This window comes from Muscardinus avellanarius, assembly GCF_963383645.1.
Source record: "Muscardinus avellanarius genome assembly, chromosome: 2".
Taxonomy (NCBI): domain Eukaryota; kingdom Metazoa; phylum Chordata; class Mammalia; order Rodentia; family Gliridae; genus Muscardinus; species Muscardinus avellanarius.
Genome location: NC_137787.1, coordinates 64,228,928 through 64,249,327, shown reverse-complemented (window position 1 = coordinate 64,249,327; position 20,400 = coordinate 64,228,928). Strand labels below are relative to the sequence as shown.

Genomic DNA, 20,400 nt, shown 5'->3' with positions numbered 1-20,400 from the left:
AATAAATAAATAAATAAATAAATAAACAAATAGGAAGGAAGGAAGGAAGGAAGGAAGGAAGGAAGGAAGGAAGGAAGGAAGGAAGGAAGAAAGGAAGGGCTGGGGATGCAGCTCAGTGGTGGAGCACTTGCCTAGCATGCACAATGCTCTAGGTTTGATCGCTAGCACTACAAAATGGGGGATGAGAGGTTAAACAGAATTACCATATAACCCAGCAATTCCACTTCTAGATATGTACCCCCCAAAAAAGGAAAACAGATATGCAAACAAATATCTGTATATGGATATATATAGAAGCACTATTTGCAATACTGGGAATCCAAATGTCCACCAACTGATGAACAGAGATATCATCTATTCATAAAATGGAATATTATTAATCTAAAAAAGGAATGAAGTACAAATACAGGCAATAATATGGATAGTCCTTGAAAGCATTATGCTATGTAACAATGAGTCCATTATTATGTATAAACATAAAGCACAGTTGGGCCTGTAACCCCATGCTTTGGAGGCTGAGATAGGAGGATCACAAGTTCAAAGCCAGCCTCAACAACTTAGCTAGGCTCACAGCAACCTTGTAAGAAACCTGTTTCCAAATAGAAAATAAAATAAGAGCAGGGGGTGGTGCATACACCTGTAATCCCGGTACTTGGGAGACTGAGACAGGATGATAGCAGGTTCAAGGACAGCCTCAGTAACTTAGTGAGACTCTATTTAAAAAAAAAAAAAAAAAAAAAAGCCAGGCATGGTGGCGCACGCTTATAATCCCTGCGCTTGCAGGTTTGAAGCCAACCTCGCTGGCTTACGAGGCCCTATTTCCAAATTAAAAAAAAAAAAAAAATAGGTAAATAGGTCTGGGAGTATAGCCCGGAGGTAGAAGGGTTCCATCCCCAGTACCACCAAAACAACAACAACAACAACAAGATTGGGGGTATAGTTCAGAGATAGAATGCTCCTGGGTTCAAACCCTAGCACCACACACACACACACACACACACACAAATTTAATTGATAGAGCCCAGGCACAGTGCCTATAATCCCAGTACTTGGGAGGCAGAGACAGGAGGATCACAGGTTTGAAGACAGCCTCAGCAAGTAGCAAGACTACTGTTTCAAAGGTAGAATATCCCCAAGTTCAACCCCAGTACCACAAAAAAGAGAATAAAAAATTAAATTGACAGAATACCTACTATGTCTTAAACATATTAAAGAAATTTTAATAACTTGGGCAAAGTTTGAGAATAAGCTAACATTAATATATAGGAAACCAAACAAAAACTTGAAACTCGAAGAAAACTATTAATTTTAGTCACGAATAGTACAGTTGTTCCCTGGTATCTGTCAGGTCTTGGTTCCAGCACCTCCCCTGGAGCCCCCTCTAAGGACACCAAAATGTAAGGGTGCTCTAGATCCTCATATGTGTGGCAAATGGCATGGTGTCTGCATATAACCTATGCACGTCCTTCGTTTCCTATATTTTTTGGTACTGAGAGTTGAACCCAGGGGCATTTTACCTACAATAAAAACCCCGAGCCCCCCTTTTAAATTTTTCTTTTGAAATAGGGTTTCCCTAGGTTCCTTAGGCTGGCCACGAACCTGCAATTGTCCTGTCTCAGCCTCCCAAGTACTGAGATTATAGGCATGCACCAGCAAACCCAGCTCTCCCATATACTTTAAATCATCTCTAGATTACTTATGAAAGCTGATACAATGTAAATGCTATGTAGGTACTTGTCATACCATATTGTTTAGGGAATAATGACAAGAAAAAGAGTGTACATGTTCAGCACAAATGCAGTTTTTTAAAATATTTTCTGTCTGTGCTGAGTTGAATTCATAGTTACAGAACCCAGAGATATGGAGAACTATGTTTATAAAATTATAGTAATTCATGTAATTACTGATCCAAGCAGAATCATGACATAATTATGTGGGGGAAGGAAATTTCCAAGTCTGTGGTAAAGAGAGAGGTGAAAAAAACTAGCTCCTAATCTTCCATAGTTAGAATTTAATAAAAAATACCCCCAAAAAAATTCTTAAATGCTGATACAATTTTACTTTTTTTTTTTTCATACTGTAGGTTGAACCCAGGGTATTCCACCTCTGAGTGACACCCCCAACCCTATTTTATTTTTTATTTCAAAACAGGACCTAAGTTGCTGAGGCTAGCCTCAAACCTGTGATCCTCTTGTCTCCGAGGCCTCTCAAGTACTGGAATTACAGGCCAGCATCACCATACCTGGCTACAATTTTACTATTTAGACAGATGGAAGTAAACACTGAAAGGAGTAATAATAAGAGTAAAACTGAGTTTCCTCTGGTAAGTAGGAAATGGGGACTTCTATTTCTGTATTAAACTTAATAAAAGTGAAACAAAGGAGGTAGAGGAAGAATCGTATATATTCATACCAGTTAAACAAACTCAGCTCACCTGGAGAAACTGCGTGAACTCTGTGTAGTTAAGATGCTTCTTCCGGTTATGCCCAAAGTGCAGTCGGATAAATTCACAGTCCCAGTTAAAAGGGATATGATGATGAATAATAGTCTGTCCGAAAATATCCTTGACATTTTCTTAAAAGGGAAAACAGAAATGAATCAATTATACCTTGAAAAAGAAGCTGAATCCACTGCAATGTTCCTACAGAGAAAAATTAAGAGAAGTTTTAAGGTCAATATTGTCTGCTTCTATTAAGTGTAAATTTTTGTGTGCCCAGAAACCCATGCACAGGAACACAATTGATACAAAATATAATTTTACACTTAAGATTGTGTACTATTACATATAAGGCCATGAGATTCTTAATTTATCTTGATTTAATTTCAATTAAGAAGTGATTTATATCTTACACTATAAATGGCTGCTACTTTACATTCCAGTATAAAATCAATAGAGTTTTCTCAGTTCCTCAAGGAGTCAAATTAAGCCCTTTATCAGAAGCATGAATACCTAAATTACAGCATAATGCAATATTTGTCATACTAAGTATCGTTTGATTGAGGCTTGATTATTACATTCACACTAGCCTGAATATGTCTATTGAAGATAGGTATAAGAAATACTACCAAAAGCATATCATTAGCTCAGCAGCAAGCACCTTATTAAAAGCTTCTGATATTGTCAAAAATATGGTCTTGACACAAAGCTTCAAAATCCCTGTAAAAATCCATGGCTATTAGTTTGAACTATTAAAGTACTTTAAGATAAGTGAAATTAGTGATTCACTTTTAAGTAAAGAACCAAACACAGCACACTAACTTTTAGAGAGGAACCAGTCACTGTGTGATATGCACCACAACTCCGGCAGCCTGTCTTCATGCACTAGCAATGCCATTCATTCACTCTCTTACACAGTTTTACGTTTACTATAAAAGTCAGTTCACAAATGACTGGTACTTTCACAAGCATAGTTTGGATAGACTAATTTAGAAGCTCATGCAAAAAAAATTAGCAAAGTTAAGAAAGCAGGAAGCCTGTTTTACTAGTGTCTTAATAATAAAATTATTTTCAGATTTAAGCCAATTTTATTAGTGGAAGAGTTTCACCATCCATAGCTATCAATCATACTACACAATTAGTAAATACAAGTTTAATGTTTCATAATCTCCTTCCAATTGTGCTATTTTTCCTAATTTTTACAAATTCTGTGAATAGGATACTGATGTCATACTGTAAGTGGCTGGATGGATTCCCTTTATTTCATATATCCTTTTTCTTAATAAAAGCAGACTAGGATAAAAAAGTATAAAAATTTGGAACTGGAAATCCTACCAGTCTGAACTCACTGTAATAGCTTTGAATAGATTTTGGCAATCAGCAAAGTTGGAAGCAGGCATTGGATGTCACTGAGGAGATGGGATTCTCATTTTATTTTTCTATCAAATGGAATGCAGGATTCATTTCTTGCCTAAGTAGCAACAGTATTTCAAGAGTTTTCAAATCATGTCAAGTATTTTCACCTTAAAAAATACAAATTAAATACTATATGGGTTTATGTTTCTAAAATCAAAGAATGAACTCAATAGCAATGCATGAATGTAATCCTGGTTCTGAACCAACACAAAAGTTTCTCGTTAAACCTACGTGAAACTTCAGTTTGTAAAATATGTTCAAGTTTAGAAGATAATTAAAATAATAAGAGCTATAAAAATAAAGGGCTATAATTATTAAAAAATCAGCAATTTTTGCTGCTTCTATTCCCAAATTAATTGATTTATTTTTTTAAGACCTATCAAAAAAGTATTCAACTAAAAAATGAAAAAATTAATGAAAAGCAGAATAGGATAATTTAAGCTACCATATTTATTTATGCAATAGTGGGTTTAATTCCAGCCATATGTGGTACACATACTTATAATCCCAGCTCTTGGGGAGGCTGACAGATGATTAAAAGTTTGAGGCCAGAGCCGGGCGTGGTGGCACATGCTTGTAATCCCAGCATTCAGGAGGTTCGCGGACAGTATCGGCTACTTAGTGAGGCCCTCCACAACTTAGTGAGACCCAGTTTCAAATTAAAGAATAAAAAAACTAGGGCAGGGGGTACAGCTCGGAGGTCAAATGCTCCCGGGTTCCATCCCCAGACCCGCAAAAAAAAAAAAAAAAAAAAGTTTGAGGCCAGCCTGGGTAACTTAGTGAGAACCTGTCACAAAATAAAAGAGCTGTGATACAGCCCAGTGATAGAGCATCCCCATGGGTTCAAACCCAGAACTGTGGGAAAGAGGAGAGAGAATAAGATATCATTAAACAGAGTAAATTATTTGATGGTAACCTTTATATTAAAGGTTACAATTCCCCAATTCAATTATTTTATAACAAATGTACATATTGCTACCTGAATATTTTTTATGTAATAGATTAATGAACCCCTTTTACTTGGGTGAACACAGGAGGATTTGGGGTTTGAAGCCAATTTCAGCAATTTAGCAAGACACTCTTTCAAATTAAAAGGGATGGGGCTGCAGTTCAGAGGTAGGATGCTCCTGGTTCAATTCCCCAGTATTAAAAGAAAAAAAAATTAACCCTTTATATATGATCAGAAAATATCAAAGTCTGAAGTGTGAAACTCTATTATTTAAAGTGAAAGATTTGCCAGACATGGTGGTGCACATTTGTAATCCCAGTACTTGGGAGGCTGAGACAAGAGGATCACAGGTTCAAAGTTAGCCTCGGCAACTTAGTGAGGCTTTCAGCAATTAGTGAGACCCTGTTTCAAAAATAAGAAATAAGAGCCGGGTGTGGTGGCGCACGCTTATAATCCCAGCATTCAGGATGCTGAGACTGGAGGAGCGCGGTTCGCGGACAGCCTCAGCTATTTAGTGAGGCCCTCTGCAACTTAGTGAGATCCTGTTTAAAAAAAAAAAAAATAGGGCAAGGGAGTGCAACTGGAAGGTTGAATGCCCCTGGGTTCCATCCCCAGACCCACAAAAAAAACAAGAAAGAAAGGAAGAAATAAAATTGGGCTGGGAATGTAGCTTAGAGGTAGAATACCCCTGGGTTCAATCCCCAGCACCAAAAACCAAAACAAAAATAATAAAGTAAAAGATGTGAAAGCCTTCAAGCTAAGAAAACTTATCTATAAAACTTTTTCTGCTATCAAAAAAAGGATATTAATAAACTAAATTTACAACGTAATTTCATTTGGGAAAATAAATTTTAACTAAAAATCTTATTTTATAAACTTCCTAGCACTCTCTAAATAAGACCTTAGAATGTCTTTAAGACAATTAAAATAATGGTCTAAATTGTTCACAGCAATCACTTTAAATACAGAACTATCATATTCTGAATATTTGTCTGGACATTTCCTACTTCTCCCAAAGTGGTTACTTGACAGTACTGTATATGTTTTTTTTTTTGTTTTGTCTTGTTTGTTTTTGTTTGTTTGTGGCACTAGGGAACTATACCCCCAACTCTTGTTTTTTTTTTTAATTTTGAAACAGGGTCTTGCTAAATTGCTGAGGCTGGCCTCGAACTTCTGATCCTCCTATTTCAGCCTTCTACTACTGGGATTACAGGCATGTGCCACCTCTCCTGGTTTGTACATGGTTTTATTATGGCCATTATTACATGCTGTGGTATATAAACTAATCCTCAGATATTCTTAATTATTTTAGTCATACCGTAAGATACAACAATAGCTAGTAGGAATAATAAAATTTTAAACCTTCTTTTGAGACCTCTAACTTTTCTTTTATTATTTCTACTGCCAATTACCTGAGGGTAGTTCAGGAATGTCCCAGAAAAAAATCTGTACAACTATTGTTTAGAAGTCCAATGGATAACCCTGTGGGTTGTTTTTTTTCTTTTTTTAACTGAAATGTGCAAGTCAAAGAAAAAAATATAAAAGCACCAGAACTGGAAAGTTCATTCTTGTGTGAGGCAATAACTCAAATAGCAATGTTCTTAACTTACTTGGCTTTATCAGATTCTGTATGACATGAAAGGGGACACCAATAATTTTAAATAATACATCTAATTGAAACTGCATAGCAAATTTCCCACCCAGAGAGAATCCCATCTTTCCAGTGGCAAACAAGGATCTTTAGGTCTAAGGAGCACTTCTTAAGAGAGTTATTTCAATAGCCATAGTTCTGGCCTGGATGAAAGGGATATGACAGTCACATCTTATTGGCATCAAGATCAGGATCTAGGATTTTATACTAGTTTGGCAGTGCTAAGAGAAACAGGAATCCATTCGTTTTCTGTCATATCAAAAACAATAGATGGCTTTTTCACTTCCTGCAGAGCATGGGCTTTTAAAAAAAAAGGGTTTATAATTCCACTGAACAGGGAATTGGGGCCAGAAACAAAAGTAGCCTGTCATGTTCTCTTTGCTCAAAGGAGAGGAACACAATGATTTGTCAGGAGGGCAGGTAATGGTGACAACTGAGATTAAGTAAAACTGTTCACAGACGTAAAACATTAGTCAGTTTAGCTTATCAGTCACTTCTAATGATTGGACTAGATGAAATACACATTGAAGCATATATACTATGTAAGTATGTCTTAAAAGAGGTTTCAATGTTCCCAGCAGCCCACATGGTGTCTCCCCATCTCATCCACCCTCATCCCTCCCCTGGTTCTTAATGGGAGCTTCCTACTGGTCTTGTTCACCTTTCTGCAGTACAAAATTACCTCTGACCGGGTCTGGCACTCTTCTCCAAGACTGCCACCATGCCTGTTCCATGAATGAGCCTGGAAGGAGCTGCTGTACCAACGGTGTGGCCAGAGAACTCCTCCTGTAGGTATACAAGCCATCAGCCCTGTGACACAGCCCACCTGCCATCAGCCCAACTTGACATCCTGAGTCCATCCTGGATCCAGCCCAGCAGGAGCCACTGCTTCCAACTTACAGGCTTGAGACCAAGCATTCTTAGTGTCAGAGGGGAAAAACTCCTCAAATACCTGAGTTCACCTGCATAGTTCTTAAAGTAAAGTCAGAGAGGCCTTTGGGACACCCACCATGAACAGTGAATATCCTTGTGTAGAAATGAACAAACACAACGGTGAAACTTGCGGAAGGGAGAAGTTTTTCAATGGAGGAAAAATTGGGGGGTGGAGGGGAGGGCAGAAGAGGAACAACTAAGAGGCCAAAAAAGAAAACAAAGGAAAACAAACAATAAACAAAAAGACCAACAACAGGAACTTGTAGAGAAAGTCCTAACCAACATCGCATGTAGACTCAGTCCCAGACTTTTGGGCTCTATTCCCAAGTACATCATTAGTGTCCTGGGTGAACTCCCCTGTTTCTCTGGGGGAAAGTATTTCTGTTAGCTCTTTACCTACCTCCACAAGGGATTACTGTACAGTCAATAAAGCAGTCTTGCTGCCAAATATATGCAAAGGTCCATTTCTGAGGAAAAGATGAATTCATCTACTATTATAGAAGCCTGCTGCTGATTCAATAGTCCACCATCAAATGGCATAAAAACTAACACCGTGTCCTTTTTTTTAACCTCAAATTTTAAGCTACTCCAGTATTATTTTCAAAGTGAACCTCTCTGTGATGTGTGAAACCAATCCAAAGGAAAGAAGCTCAAAAACTCTTCCTCATTTAATTGAACAGCCAAGTGAAACTATTTCATACCAAATTATAATAGTTATTGATCACCATTAGAATTTCACATTATTCCATGTCTATACCTTTGTTTCCACTGAGAAAGAATACATCTTTCATATCCATACTTCCATCTCCTGACCCTTGAAATAATAACAGTGGTTATACATAACCATTCCAATCTATTCTTCCATTTAAGGAAAAAGAGCCTATTTTAGAAGCACAAATGGAACACATTTTAATTTGCTACACATACTGGCGGCCAAGATAGTACTAAATCAGAAGGTACCCCTACTTTTTGAGGGTTGTAGACACGGGGGTGAGGATGTGCTCCTGGAAAGTTAACTTAGAAGAGTGCCCATTCCTAGGCACACACTGTGGAACACAATGTTGTTGTGTTTTTAATTGAGAACTCCAAACGTAGAACACGTTTCATACTCACTTATTAGTTAATAGGCAAGTTTCTTTTTTGCTGATTGTTTTCAGAATGATTACAATTTTGTTAAAGCAATAGGCTTTTTTATTATTTGAGGGCAAATGCATGGTAGCTATTAAAAACACCATGTAATATAACCACTTAACTCGGTTACCTCTACCAAAGGGTATCAAGTAGGATATCCAATAGACTACAGGAGAATGGTGAGACCAAGGCAAATCAACACTGCATCTAGACACACCAGTCATGCAATGGCCTCTACCAGGCTCATGCCACCAGGCAGTAACAGATATACAAGCCATTAAGTGATTATCTAGATCATGCATTAGAAGTTTTTTAAAAGAACATCAAAAAAGGACACAACTAGTGATTCACTCTTTAAAAAGCTCCAGAACCCTTTCCTGAGCTTTCACATTCTGAAATGCCTTACCAAGACTTCAAATCTAAGTCCTCTTTCCCAGAATGGAGGCATCTTTAATAACAACAAAAAGCCTTGTCCAGCATTTAAGTAAATATTGTTCAATACTGCTATTTATATAAATACTTGCAAAGATGTATACAGTGTAAGTATATAATTTGATGTGTGTAAAAAGTATATCTAAAAAAACAAAAGCATATATGAGAACAATATATACAATTACACAGATAACATTAACATTATCATCATAGTCCACAAGGCATAGTGGCTGTCCCCATTCTGTTGCACCTTGCATCCAATATTCTCTCCTAACTTTCTTGTGTGCACAAAACTATAAGTAGGTCCAAACTAAAAACCATAAGGCCATTTGGTAAAAAGGATTTAACTCTAGTTAGAACAAATCTAAAATTTCCTTTTACTTAAACATGTGTCTATAAATATACAAGCACAATTCACTTTAAGTGAATACAAACATGAAAACTGACCTTCATCACAGATCCAAAAAATCCTATAAAATAAACTCCAAGTTAATTATATTCTTATGCAGAAATTTTGTAGTCTTGAATACACCCTTAGAAATCTTGTTAAATGGCATTTGCTACATAATAGTTTCAACAAGTTTCTTTCCTTAAACTTTTCTTTATTATAATTCCTTTCAGTTTAGTTTAAAAATTTTGGCTAAAGATGGGTCTGGGAGTGTATCTCAGTGGTAGAGGGCTTGTCTAGCATAGATTCAGTCTCTAACATGGCAAATAAATATTTAAAAATAAAAAATTGTTTAAAAATGAATCCTAAAAAGTCAGGAGGCCAGACAGAAAAAGGAAATTATCAAGGTCCTTAAGAAATAGGTGAGTATCATCAAGAGAACATCTACCTGGCCAGGGACCCAGGGAACAGTGTCAAAAGGAGGTATAACCTTTTCTTATCTCATAATAATTTTATCTCTAAATTATGAGACAGAAAAATGAAAGCAAGACTCTTGGAGGGTTCATACGTTCTTCAGTTTACACTAAGTATTATAAAAACTAAAACTAATTTTTAAATTTTTATCCTAATTATATTTCTTGAAATCCTAACTCACAAATCATAGTCTAAGAGAAAAACAAAAGTGATAGAGTTGGGATGTAATAACTACAAGGTTTTTTTTTTTGCATAAAATAAGGTCTGTCCAAACCACTCAGCTTCGGTCTCTGTTGCTAGTATGTTGGATGAAGTGACTTGAGTGGCTGATTTTATAAAAAGAAGTTGGGGAAAGCAATAAAATGCAGGAGACATGATAGCAAGGTAGGGGACAAAATAAATTAGAATTCAGTTTTGAGAAATCTAACTCTTGATGCATATATGATACAAGCACAGGTATAGTGTCACTAATACAGACATTTGTATGAAATTCTTGCCCAAGCATTTGTGTACATTTGGAAGTGAACATGTGAGCATGTGTCATACCTACCGAAAAAAACAAAAATACAGCATTGTTAGTAGTCAGGGATTGAGGCTGAACAACGGAATGATAGAGGTTTTGTGCTTTAAACTTTAGAATCTAGGTGTTTGTATGAAAAACCAACATTCTTCAGAAGGCAAAGTGACCAGAGCTTGCTCCAGCAGAAATCTAAAAAGCTTCTGTATGCAGAAATCTAAAGAGCTCTCGCCAGGCGTGGTGCCGCACACATGTAATCCCAGCACTTGGGAGGCTGAGACAGGAGGATCACACAGGTTCGAAGCCAGCCTCAGCTACTTGGTGAGGCTCTCAGCAACTTGGTGAGACCCTGTTTCCAAATAAAATAGAAAATAGGTCTGGGAGTGTAGCCTGAAGGTAGAGAGCCTCTGGGTTCCATCCCCGGCAACACAAAAATAAATAAATAAATAAATAATAAAAATAAATAAAGAGCTCTGAACAGTATTTATTTAGAAAAGTCATCTCAAACAGAGGACATTTGGGCAGAGGAAGAAAACAATCAAGGCCAACTAGAAAACGTGTCGACCAAAGTTATAGCCAAGGTGCCACGTGGTCCTTCCAATATTTTCTCACCATTCTTACCGTAACTGTCATACTTCTTCCTTCACATTTAAGTAAAGAGCATCTGTGCTTAATTCAAATGTCACAGTGAATAAACATTTGGTCCTGTGGCTCAGAGAAAGTCTGATTTTCAAGAGTTTCTCTACACAAGTATTCATGACAGTTCATACCGGGAAAGGAGCTCAAGTTCAGTTCTAAAAGATGAGAAAGTTTTGGAGATCTGGAGATTTTACAGCACTGTGAACATATTTAACACTATCAAAGTACACACTCAAAAGTGGTTAAGATGGTAAATGTTTTGTTACTTATTTTTTAACCACAATAAAATATTTTCAATATTAAAAGAAAAAAGGTGGGGAAGTTTGAGATCACTGAAAGCTGTTTTTATTGAAAATCCTATTGCAAGAAAAATTACAGTCCTTTTACTAAACATAAAATAATTTCTGTAAATAGCTTATTTAAAAATGAATACATAGCTACAAATAAAAATCTGAGTTTATGTACTTATGAGATATTAATAATGCATTAGAGTATGTGTCTACCAAAGGACTTTTATCAATGTTAATATCCAACTCAGATGGTAATTTTTTTTTCTTTTTTGTAGTACTGGGGATTGAACCCAGGAGCATTCTACCTCTAAGCTACTATCCTTATCCTATTTTACTTTTTTGTTTTGAAATAGAGTCTTGCTAGGTTACTGAATCTCCCTACTTGCTACAGCTGTCCTCAAACCAGTGATCTTCCTGTCTCTGCCTCCCAAGTACTGGGATTACAGGTGTGTGCCACCACGCCCGGCCTCAGATGGCAACTGTAATGTGCTAGCCGTTTCCTAAAACCAAAAATCTAAACTGGGAGGTTCAGGGTATGCTAACTAAACTTCCTCCTTTGGTCTCATTATTGGTGTTAAAATGATACAGTCGCAATTTTCCAAAAATGCTACAAAAAAGTTCTGAATGCCCTATCCAAAAGTCCCATGAAGAATGAAAAGATTGTTCCATGCTGTTCACTATCTACTTCATAAAGAATTTTGCCCAGGCTGGCCCAGAACCAGAAAAGCTTGCCTCATCTATTTTAGAAATGTGAAAGTATCAGTGGCCTAATAAGCTGAGGTAGCAGCATTCCTAGATTTCTTAATCTTTTGCAATAGTCTAATACTCAGAAGGAAATAAAACCACTTTTATCTATGGAAATCCTTCTAGGAAATTAATACTTCTCTCACTAAGTCCTAAATAAGCAACAACCTATATTCAGCTGTTAGAATCAGCAATCCAAGACTGGACCAGCATTACTAACTTTACTTATCACTTATAATATTTTTTTTCCCTTACCAAATGTCACTTCGCCACTTCCACTCTTGTCAAACAATTGAAAAGCCACTATGTACATGGAATCTGGAGCACATAAAACAGATTCAAATGCCAAGAACTCTTGATAGGAGATCAACCTGCAACAAAATATAAAATGTTACTAGTAAAGAGAAGAAAAATATAAGGCATTTAATGTGCCTTTATTGCATGAAAAGTAACTCAGATCCAGGCATGGTGGCACATGCCTGTAATCCTAGTACTTGGAAGGCTGAGATAAGAGGATCACAGCCTCAGCTACTGAGTGAGACCCTCTGCAATTTAGTGAGATCCTTTTTCCAAATTTAAAAAAAAAATAGGTCTGGGGGTATAACTCAGAAGTAGAAGCCCCCTGGGTTCAAATCAATCAACCTACCTATCCCTATCTCTCCCTCTCCCTCCCTCCCCCCCCCTCTCTCTCTCTCTCACACACACACACACACACACACACACACACACACAACAGGTAGGCAGGTAGGCTGATTATGGGAAAACAAATAAACATATAACATTTAAATGAAGCTCAGAGGTAGAATGTCCCAGGGTTCAATTCCTAGTACCCAAAACAAACCAACCCAAGCAAACATAGTTCATTGCTCAGTAGTACAGTAGTAAAACTTTCTATATCTATGCAAAGAGGTCAAAGACTGCTTCCCTAATTAGACAGGTTATAAACTATCAGCTGACAGAGTAAATTGGCTCACAGATGTATTTTCTTTGGCATGCAAAGTATTGTTAGTTGCCAACATTCAGAAACCATAAAATATTATAGTAGTATCCAGTTTTCTAGTGTCTTTTTGTTTGTTTGTTTGTTTGTTTGGCTGTACTGGGGATGGAACCCAGGGGCATTCTACCTTCAAGATACACCCCCAGTCTTTTTTTATTCTTTATTTTGAAACAGGGTCTCATCAAGTTGCAAAGGGCCTCACTAAGTAACTGAGGCTGTCCGCGAACCACAATTGTCCTGTCTCAGCCTCCAGAATATTGGGATTACAAACGTGCGTCACCACACCCAGCTCTAGTGTCTCTTGATAAATAACAAGCTTGGGCAACACATGGTCCCTGGTCCCTAGAGCCCAGCAGAAGTGGCACTTTTCAGAGAAAGGACCAGGGGTTCATCTGGTCACTTTGTCCCTGCAGAGATTAGACTCTCAAATAGATTTATATTTTTTTCTTTTTTCTTTTCTTTTTTTTGAGGGTACTGGGGATTAAATCCAGGTGCATTCTACCTCTGAGCAACACCTCCAGCCCTATATTTTATTCTTTATTTTTAAACAGGGTCTCACTAAGTTGCAGAGGGCCTCACTAAGTAGCTGAGGCTGGTTTCGAACCTGCAATCCTTCTGTCTCAACCTCCAAAGTACTGTTATTACAAGTGTGTACCACCATGCCTGGCTTCTCATATAGATTTCTAACTATATAACCTATAACCCTATTTTTTGTTGTTGTTTTATTATTGTTGTTTTGTGAAACTGGAGGTTTAACCCAGGGATATTCTTTTTTTTTTGTTTTGTTTTTTGTTTTTTTGTTTTGCGGGTCTGGGGATGGAACCCAGGGGCATTTGACCTTCGAGCTACACCCTCTGCCCTACTTTTTAATTCTTTATTTTGAAACCAGGTCTCACTGAGCTGCAGAGGGGCTCACTAAGTAGCTGAGGCTGTCCACTAACCACGATCCTCCAGGTCTCAGCCTCCCGAATGCTGGGATTGCAAACGTGCGCCACTACGCCCAGCTTTAACCCAGGGATATTCTACTTCCAAGCGACACCCACAGCCATATCTTCTTTCTTTCTTTCTTTCTTCCTTCCTTCCTTCCTTCCCTTTCTTTCTTTCTCCTTTCTTTCTCCTTTCTTTCTCCTTTCTTTCTCCTTTCTTTCTTTCTTTCTTTCTCTTTCTTTCTCTTTCTTTCTTTCTTTCTTTCTTTCTTTCTTTCTTTCTTTCTTTCTTTTTTTGGTGGTACTGGGGTTCCTGGAAACCCTTCTACCTCCAGGCGACACTCCCAGACCTATTTTTGTACTTTTTTATTTGGAAACAGGGTCTCTTAAGCCAGCACGGCTGGCTTCGAACCTGTGTAATCCTCCTGTCTCTGCCTCATAAGCGCAGGCTTACAAGCATGCACCACCACACCCGGCTTATTCTTTATTTTGAAACAGGGTCTCACTAAATTGTGGAGGGCCTCACTAAGTAGCTGAGAATGGCTGCGAGTTTACAATCCTGTCTCAGCCTCCCAAGTACTGGGATTATAAGCATGTGCCACCAGGCCCGGCAACCCTATGTTTTAAATGTGAAGTCTCTTGCCGGGCGTGGTGGCGCACACTTGTAATCCCTGCGCTTGGGAGGCAGAGACAGGAGGATTGCACAGGTTCAAAGGCAGCCGTGCACAATGGCTTAGGAGACCCTGTTTCCAAATAAAAATGTAAAAATAGGTCTGGGAGTGTAGCCCAGAGGGAGAAGGGCTTCCAGGAACCCCAGTACCACCAAAAATAAAAAAATAAAAAATAAATAAATGTGAAGTCTCTGAAATTTACTAAATATCTACATTTTGTCTCTCAACGTATTCAAAAAAGCAAATTTTATAAAAAGCATTTATTTATTTATTTACTTACTTACTTATTTTGCAGTTCTGGGAATTGAATCCAGGGGCATTCTACCTCTCAGCTATACCTTAACCCTATTTTTTGTTCTTTATTTTGTAAGACGGACTCACTAAGGAGCTAAGACTGGCTGTGAACCTGTGATCCTGCTGTCTCAACCTCCCAAGTACTGGGATTACAAGCGTGTGCCACCACACCCAGCAAACACACACACACACACACACACACACACACATTTATAAATCTGAAATGTGTTTTGTGAATGTGGTGTACTTTTTTATTTTCTACAAAGTCCCTTAGGTAAATAGGAACTAATAGAGCACCAAAATATGTTTAATATAGTTTTATTAGTGCATGACCGTCTCACATCATAATGAAGTTCAGAATGTTAAGGACATACATGCACACAGCACTCGGTGAGCTTCTCGCCAGCTCCCTCCCTACTGCCCCTACTTGATATTGAGATAATTTCATGATGTGAATATTTCATATACATATATAACACCAGTAAAAGTGTTTCCTTTAATTCTCCCTTCCATCAAAATATTAACATTAATTTTGTAATCTTTAAAGCAGGCAAGATTTTTGCATAAAAATTCTTCTATATGTATATGATACAAAACAGGAAAACATGTGAAACGAAAAAAAATTAAAAGGCCTGTGGATACAACTCAGTGGTACAGCACTTGCCTAGCTAATGAGGCCCCTGGGTTGAACTCACACATAAAAGTAAAAGAGAAGAAATCTCGTTTTCTATAAGACAATAGCACCTCCAGATAGAATTCTGACTAGGACTAAATATAGAAACTATTCTAGAACTTAGTTTCAAACAAGCAACTGTCCAAATATTTTAGATTACATCATACAATAATAGTCTCTGAGGTCTGCATTTAATGCATAAAATCATTTTGCTTTTCATTATACAACCAGAAATTCAAAGTTTAAGCCTCAATCTCTCAATTAATACTTGGCTAATGGCTTTTACCTTTAGACAGCCTATCATGCTATTTATACTATATAATGATGCTTTACATCGCTCTCCAGCCTCAAGCACCTATATAAAAACAGAAGATAGGGAAGAGAAGACAGAATAGTTTATCTGCAAGAAAACATGGGGGAGCCGGGTGTTGGGGCGCATGCTTGTAATCCCAGCATTCGGGAGGCTGAGACTGGAGGATTGCGTTTCACAGACAGCCTCAGTTACTTAGTGAGGCCCTCCGCAACTTAGGGAAACCTTATTTCAAATTAAAAAGAATAAAAAATAGGACAGGAGGTGTAGCTCAGAAATTGAATACCCCTGGGTTCCATCCAGACTTACAAAAAAAGAAAAAAAGAAAACATGAGAGGAAAGGATCAAAGCTCAAAAGACCTTGGTACTGCCAGGTGTGGCAGATCATGCCTATAATCACAGTACTTGGGAGGCTGAGACAGGAGGGTCTCAGGTTCAAGATCAGCCCCAGTAATTTAGTGAAACTCTCAGCAACCTAGCAAGACTCGGTTTTAAAACAAAACAAACAAACCAGGCGTGGTGGAGCACGCTTATAATCCCAGTATTTAGGAGGCTGAGACAGGAGGATTCCAGGTTCTACACCAGTCTCAGCTACTTATTGAGGCCTTCCGCAACTTAGTGAGACCTTGTTTCAAAATAAAGAATAAAAAAGTCAGACTGGGGTGTAGCTCAGAAGTAGAATGCCCCTGGGCTCCACCCCTAGTACCACAAAACAAACAAATAAATAAGGTAAACAAATGGTTGGGGTATAGCTTGAAGGTAGAATGCCCCTAGTTTTTTTGTTTGTTTGTTTGGTGGTACTGGGGTTCCTGGAAGCCCTACTACCTTCTACCTCTGGGCTACATTCCCATGGGCTACACTCCCAGACCTATTTTATACTTTTTTTTTTAATGTGGAAACAGGGTCTCTTAAGTCAGTACAGCTGGCTTCGAACCTGCGCGATCCTCCTGTCTCCGCCTCCCAAGCGTGGGGATTACAAGCGTGCGCCACCACGCCCAGCACCCCTAGTTTCAATATCCAATCACACACACACACACACACACACACACACACACACACACACGAGCATGGTTATTGACCACTCCTTAATCAGTTTTTTCCATACCTTAACCAAATACCTTAAACTTCTCTATACAAGTTCTACTCATTCCCTTGGCTTTACTTTGTCTTGCATAATTATAAGCAATATCATGTGCTGCCATTCTCAAGTTACACACCTATAGGACTTGTCATCAAAATCTACAGGGAACCAAAAATCATATTCTGGGGCTGAAGAAAAATGTTGAGTTGAACTATTTTAATCTTTCATCACTGCTGTGGGTAGCAGAGAAAGAAGATAAGAAAAGTATGTGGGTTGTTCTGTTTTGTTTTTGTGATGCTTGGGATTGAACCCAGAGGCATTCTACCTCTGAGGTATACCTCACCCTGATTTATTTTTTATTTAGAAACAGGATCTCACTAAATTGCTAAGGGCCTCACTAAGTTGCTGAGGCAGGCCGGGAACCTGCGATCCTCCTGTCTCAGCCTCCCAAGTACTGGGAGTTTTTACCAAGTACATGGAGTTTTTAATGATTTTAAAAAGACAAATGGGTGAAAAATTAAGAGAAGTAGTTTTGTGTTGCTGGGAAAGTCAATCAACCTCTCTGGACCTCATTTTCCTTAACTCTTTAGTAGGGAAAGGTTGATTTACTTGAATAAATGAAACATTATCAAAGCCTTTGATTCTAAGTTAAAATTATTTAAAAACTTTTTTTTTTTTTGCACTATGGATTGAACCCAGAGGCATTCTATACCCATGCTATATGCCCAGCCTAATTTTATAAGCCTCACTAAATTTCAAAGGCCATCTTTGAATCTGGGATCCTCCTGTCTCAACCTCCCAAGTACTAGGATTACAAGCATGTGCCACCATGCCTAGCTAAAAACCTTTTATAAGCCAGGTACAGTGGCCCATACCTGTAATCCCAGTACTTGGGAGGCTAAAACAGGATAACAAGTTTCAGGCCAGCCTCAGCAACATAGTGAGGCCCTCAGTAACTTAGTGAGACTGTTTCCAAATAAAAAATAAAATAGGACTCAGAGGTAAACATCCCTGCATTCAATTGCCAGTACCATAAAAAAAGAAAAAAAGAGAAACAAAAACAAGTAAAAAAGTATAGGGGTATTTCTCAGAGGTAAAATGCCCCCGGGTTTAATCCCCAGTACCACAAAAACAGACACATACACAGAAAAAATGACAGTGTTTTTTTGAGCTCATAAACCTTCATGAAAACCTGAGATTTCTCCCCAGAAAAATAAAATATTGCCGGGCACGGTGGCACACGCTTGTAATCCCCGCACTTGGGAGGCGGAGACAGGAGGATCGGGCTGGTTTGAAGCTAGCCTTGCTGGCTTAAGAGACCCTGTTTCCAAATAAAAAATATAAAATGGGTCTGGGAGTGTAGCCCGGAGGTAGAAAGGTTTCCAGGAACCCCAGTACCACCAAAATAATAATAATAACAATAATAACAATAATAATAATAATAATAATATAAAAAATAAAAATATAAATCCACTCACTAGGTGTGGTGGTATATACCTAGAAATCAGTACATGGGAAGCAAAGATAGAGGATTGCAAGTTGAAGGCCAGCCTGGACAACTTAGCAAGAATCTGTCTCAAAATAAAAAGGGCTGAGGATATATCTCAGTGGTGGAAATCTCCTGGGTTCAATCCTTAGTACCACAGAAACAGAAAACAAAAAAACCTCAATTGTTGTGAATTTTATTTTAGGAAGTTCAGAAACCTCTGAAGAAGTCCTGTGCTCCTAGAAAATTCCACCTTTGCTTCTAGAAATAATATACATGTTTCATACACTCACTTATCATTTTTATGATTTTATTCTATGAATCAGATTTCACAACATGACTGGTTCCTAAGACAGGAAGAAAAGGAAACTTAACAAGTTTTTAAAATTTGAAATATAACAAATTTACCTTTCTCTTTTTGGCAGTACTGGGGATTGAACCAAGGGTCATTCTACCTCTGAGCTATACTTCCAGCTCCATTTTTTATTCTTTATTTTGAAACAGGTCTTCACTAAGTAGCTGAGGTTGGCCACAAACCTGTGATCCTCTTGTCTCAGCCTCCCAAGTACTGAGATCACTAGTATGTACCACCATGCCTGACTCAGATTAAACCCTGAAAAAGTAAAACAGAATTCCAGTACTTGGGAGGCTGAGACAGGAGGGTCACAGGTTCACGGCCAGCCTCAGCAATCTAAGGAGGCCCTCTGGAACTTAGAGCCTGTTTCAAAATAAAAAATAAAATCAGAGCCAGGCATCGTGGGACATGCTTGTAATCCCAGCACTTGGGAGGCTGAGACAGGAGGATTCTGGTTCACAATCAGCTTAAGCTACTAAATGAGGCCCTTTGTAACTCAGTGAGACCCTGTTTCCAAATAAAGAATAAAAAATAGGGCTGGGGGTGTAGCTCAGAGGTGGAATGCCCCTGGATTCCATCCCCAGGACCGCAATACATACATACATACATACATACATACATACATACATACATACATATATACATACATACATACATACATAAAATCAGGCTAGGGGTGTAGCTCAAGGTAGAATGTTCCTGAATTCAATCTTCAGTACTACAGTTCAGTCCTTAGTACCACACACAAAAAAAGTAAAAGATATTCTTTAAAAAGTAAATTCTGTTCAACATTATTAAAATTTCCAGTAGACAAAACACATTGACCTATTCTACTCTAGGCTCTTGATTGATTCTATTTGCCCACATGAAAAACTGCTAACTTTTTTTTTTTTTTTTGGTGGTGGTACTAGGGGTGGAACCCAGAGGCTTTTCTAACTCAGGGCTATACTCCCAGACCTATTTTATACTTTATTTGGAAACAGGGTCTCACTAAGTTGCTGAGAGCCTCACTAAGTAGCTGAGGCTGGCTTCGAACCTGTGCGATCCTCCTGTCTCCGCCTCCCAAAAGCTGGGATTACAAGCATGCGCCACCATGCCCGGCAAAAAACTGCTAACTTTAAACTTTAGCCTAGGAGAACCACACAAAGTTTAGGAGAAGATACACTACTGAGATGTACAAGATGGTCACAAAAGAAATTAGTTGAAAAGATACAGGTAAACTGGGCGTGGTGGCTCATGCTTGTAATCCCAGCATTCAGGAGACTGAGACCAGAGGATCGCGGTTGGTAGACAGCCTCTGCTACTTAATGAGGCCCTCTCCAACTTAGTGAGACCCTGTTTCAAAATAAAGAATAAAAAATAGGGCAAAGGGTGTAGCTCAGAGGTCAAATGCCCCTGGGTTTCATACCCAAACAAAAAAAAAAAAAGAAAGAAAGAAAAGATACAGATATACAGATATTTTAAAAGTAGGCCTCAGCTAGAGTACTTGGGAGGCTGAGACAAGAGGATTGCAGGTTCAGGTTCAAGGACAGGCATGGCAACTTAGGGAGGCCCTCTACAACTTAGTGAGACCCTGTTTCAAAAATGAAAAATAATAGGGTTGGAG

General features: G+C 38.2%; 1 protein-coding gene across 1 annotated transcript in view; it reads right to left on the bottom strand.

The window, feature by feature from the left end:
- Nucleotides 1-20,400, bottom strand: part of SLC25A12 (solute carrier family 25 member 12) — a gene marked incomplete at both ends in the record, with an annotated part of 103,998 nt that overhangs the window by 50,905 nt on the left and 32,693 nt on the right. The window contains 2 exon segments of the mRNA XM_080689772.1: nt 2,435-2,574; nt 12,257-12,372. Coding sequence (XP_080545898.1) covers nt 2,435-2,574; nt 12,257-12,372 — 256 coding nt within the window.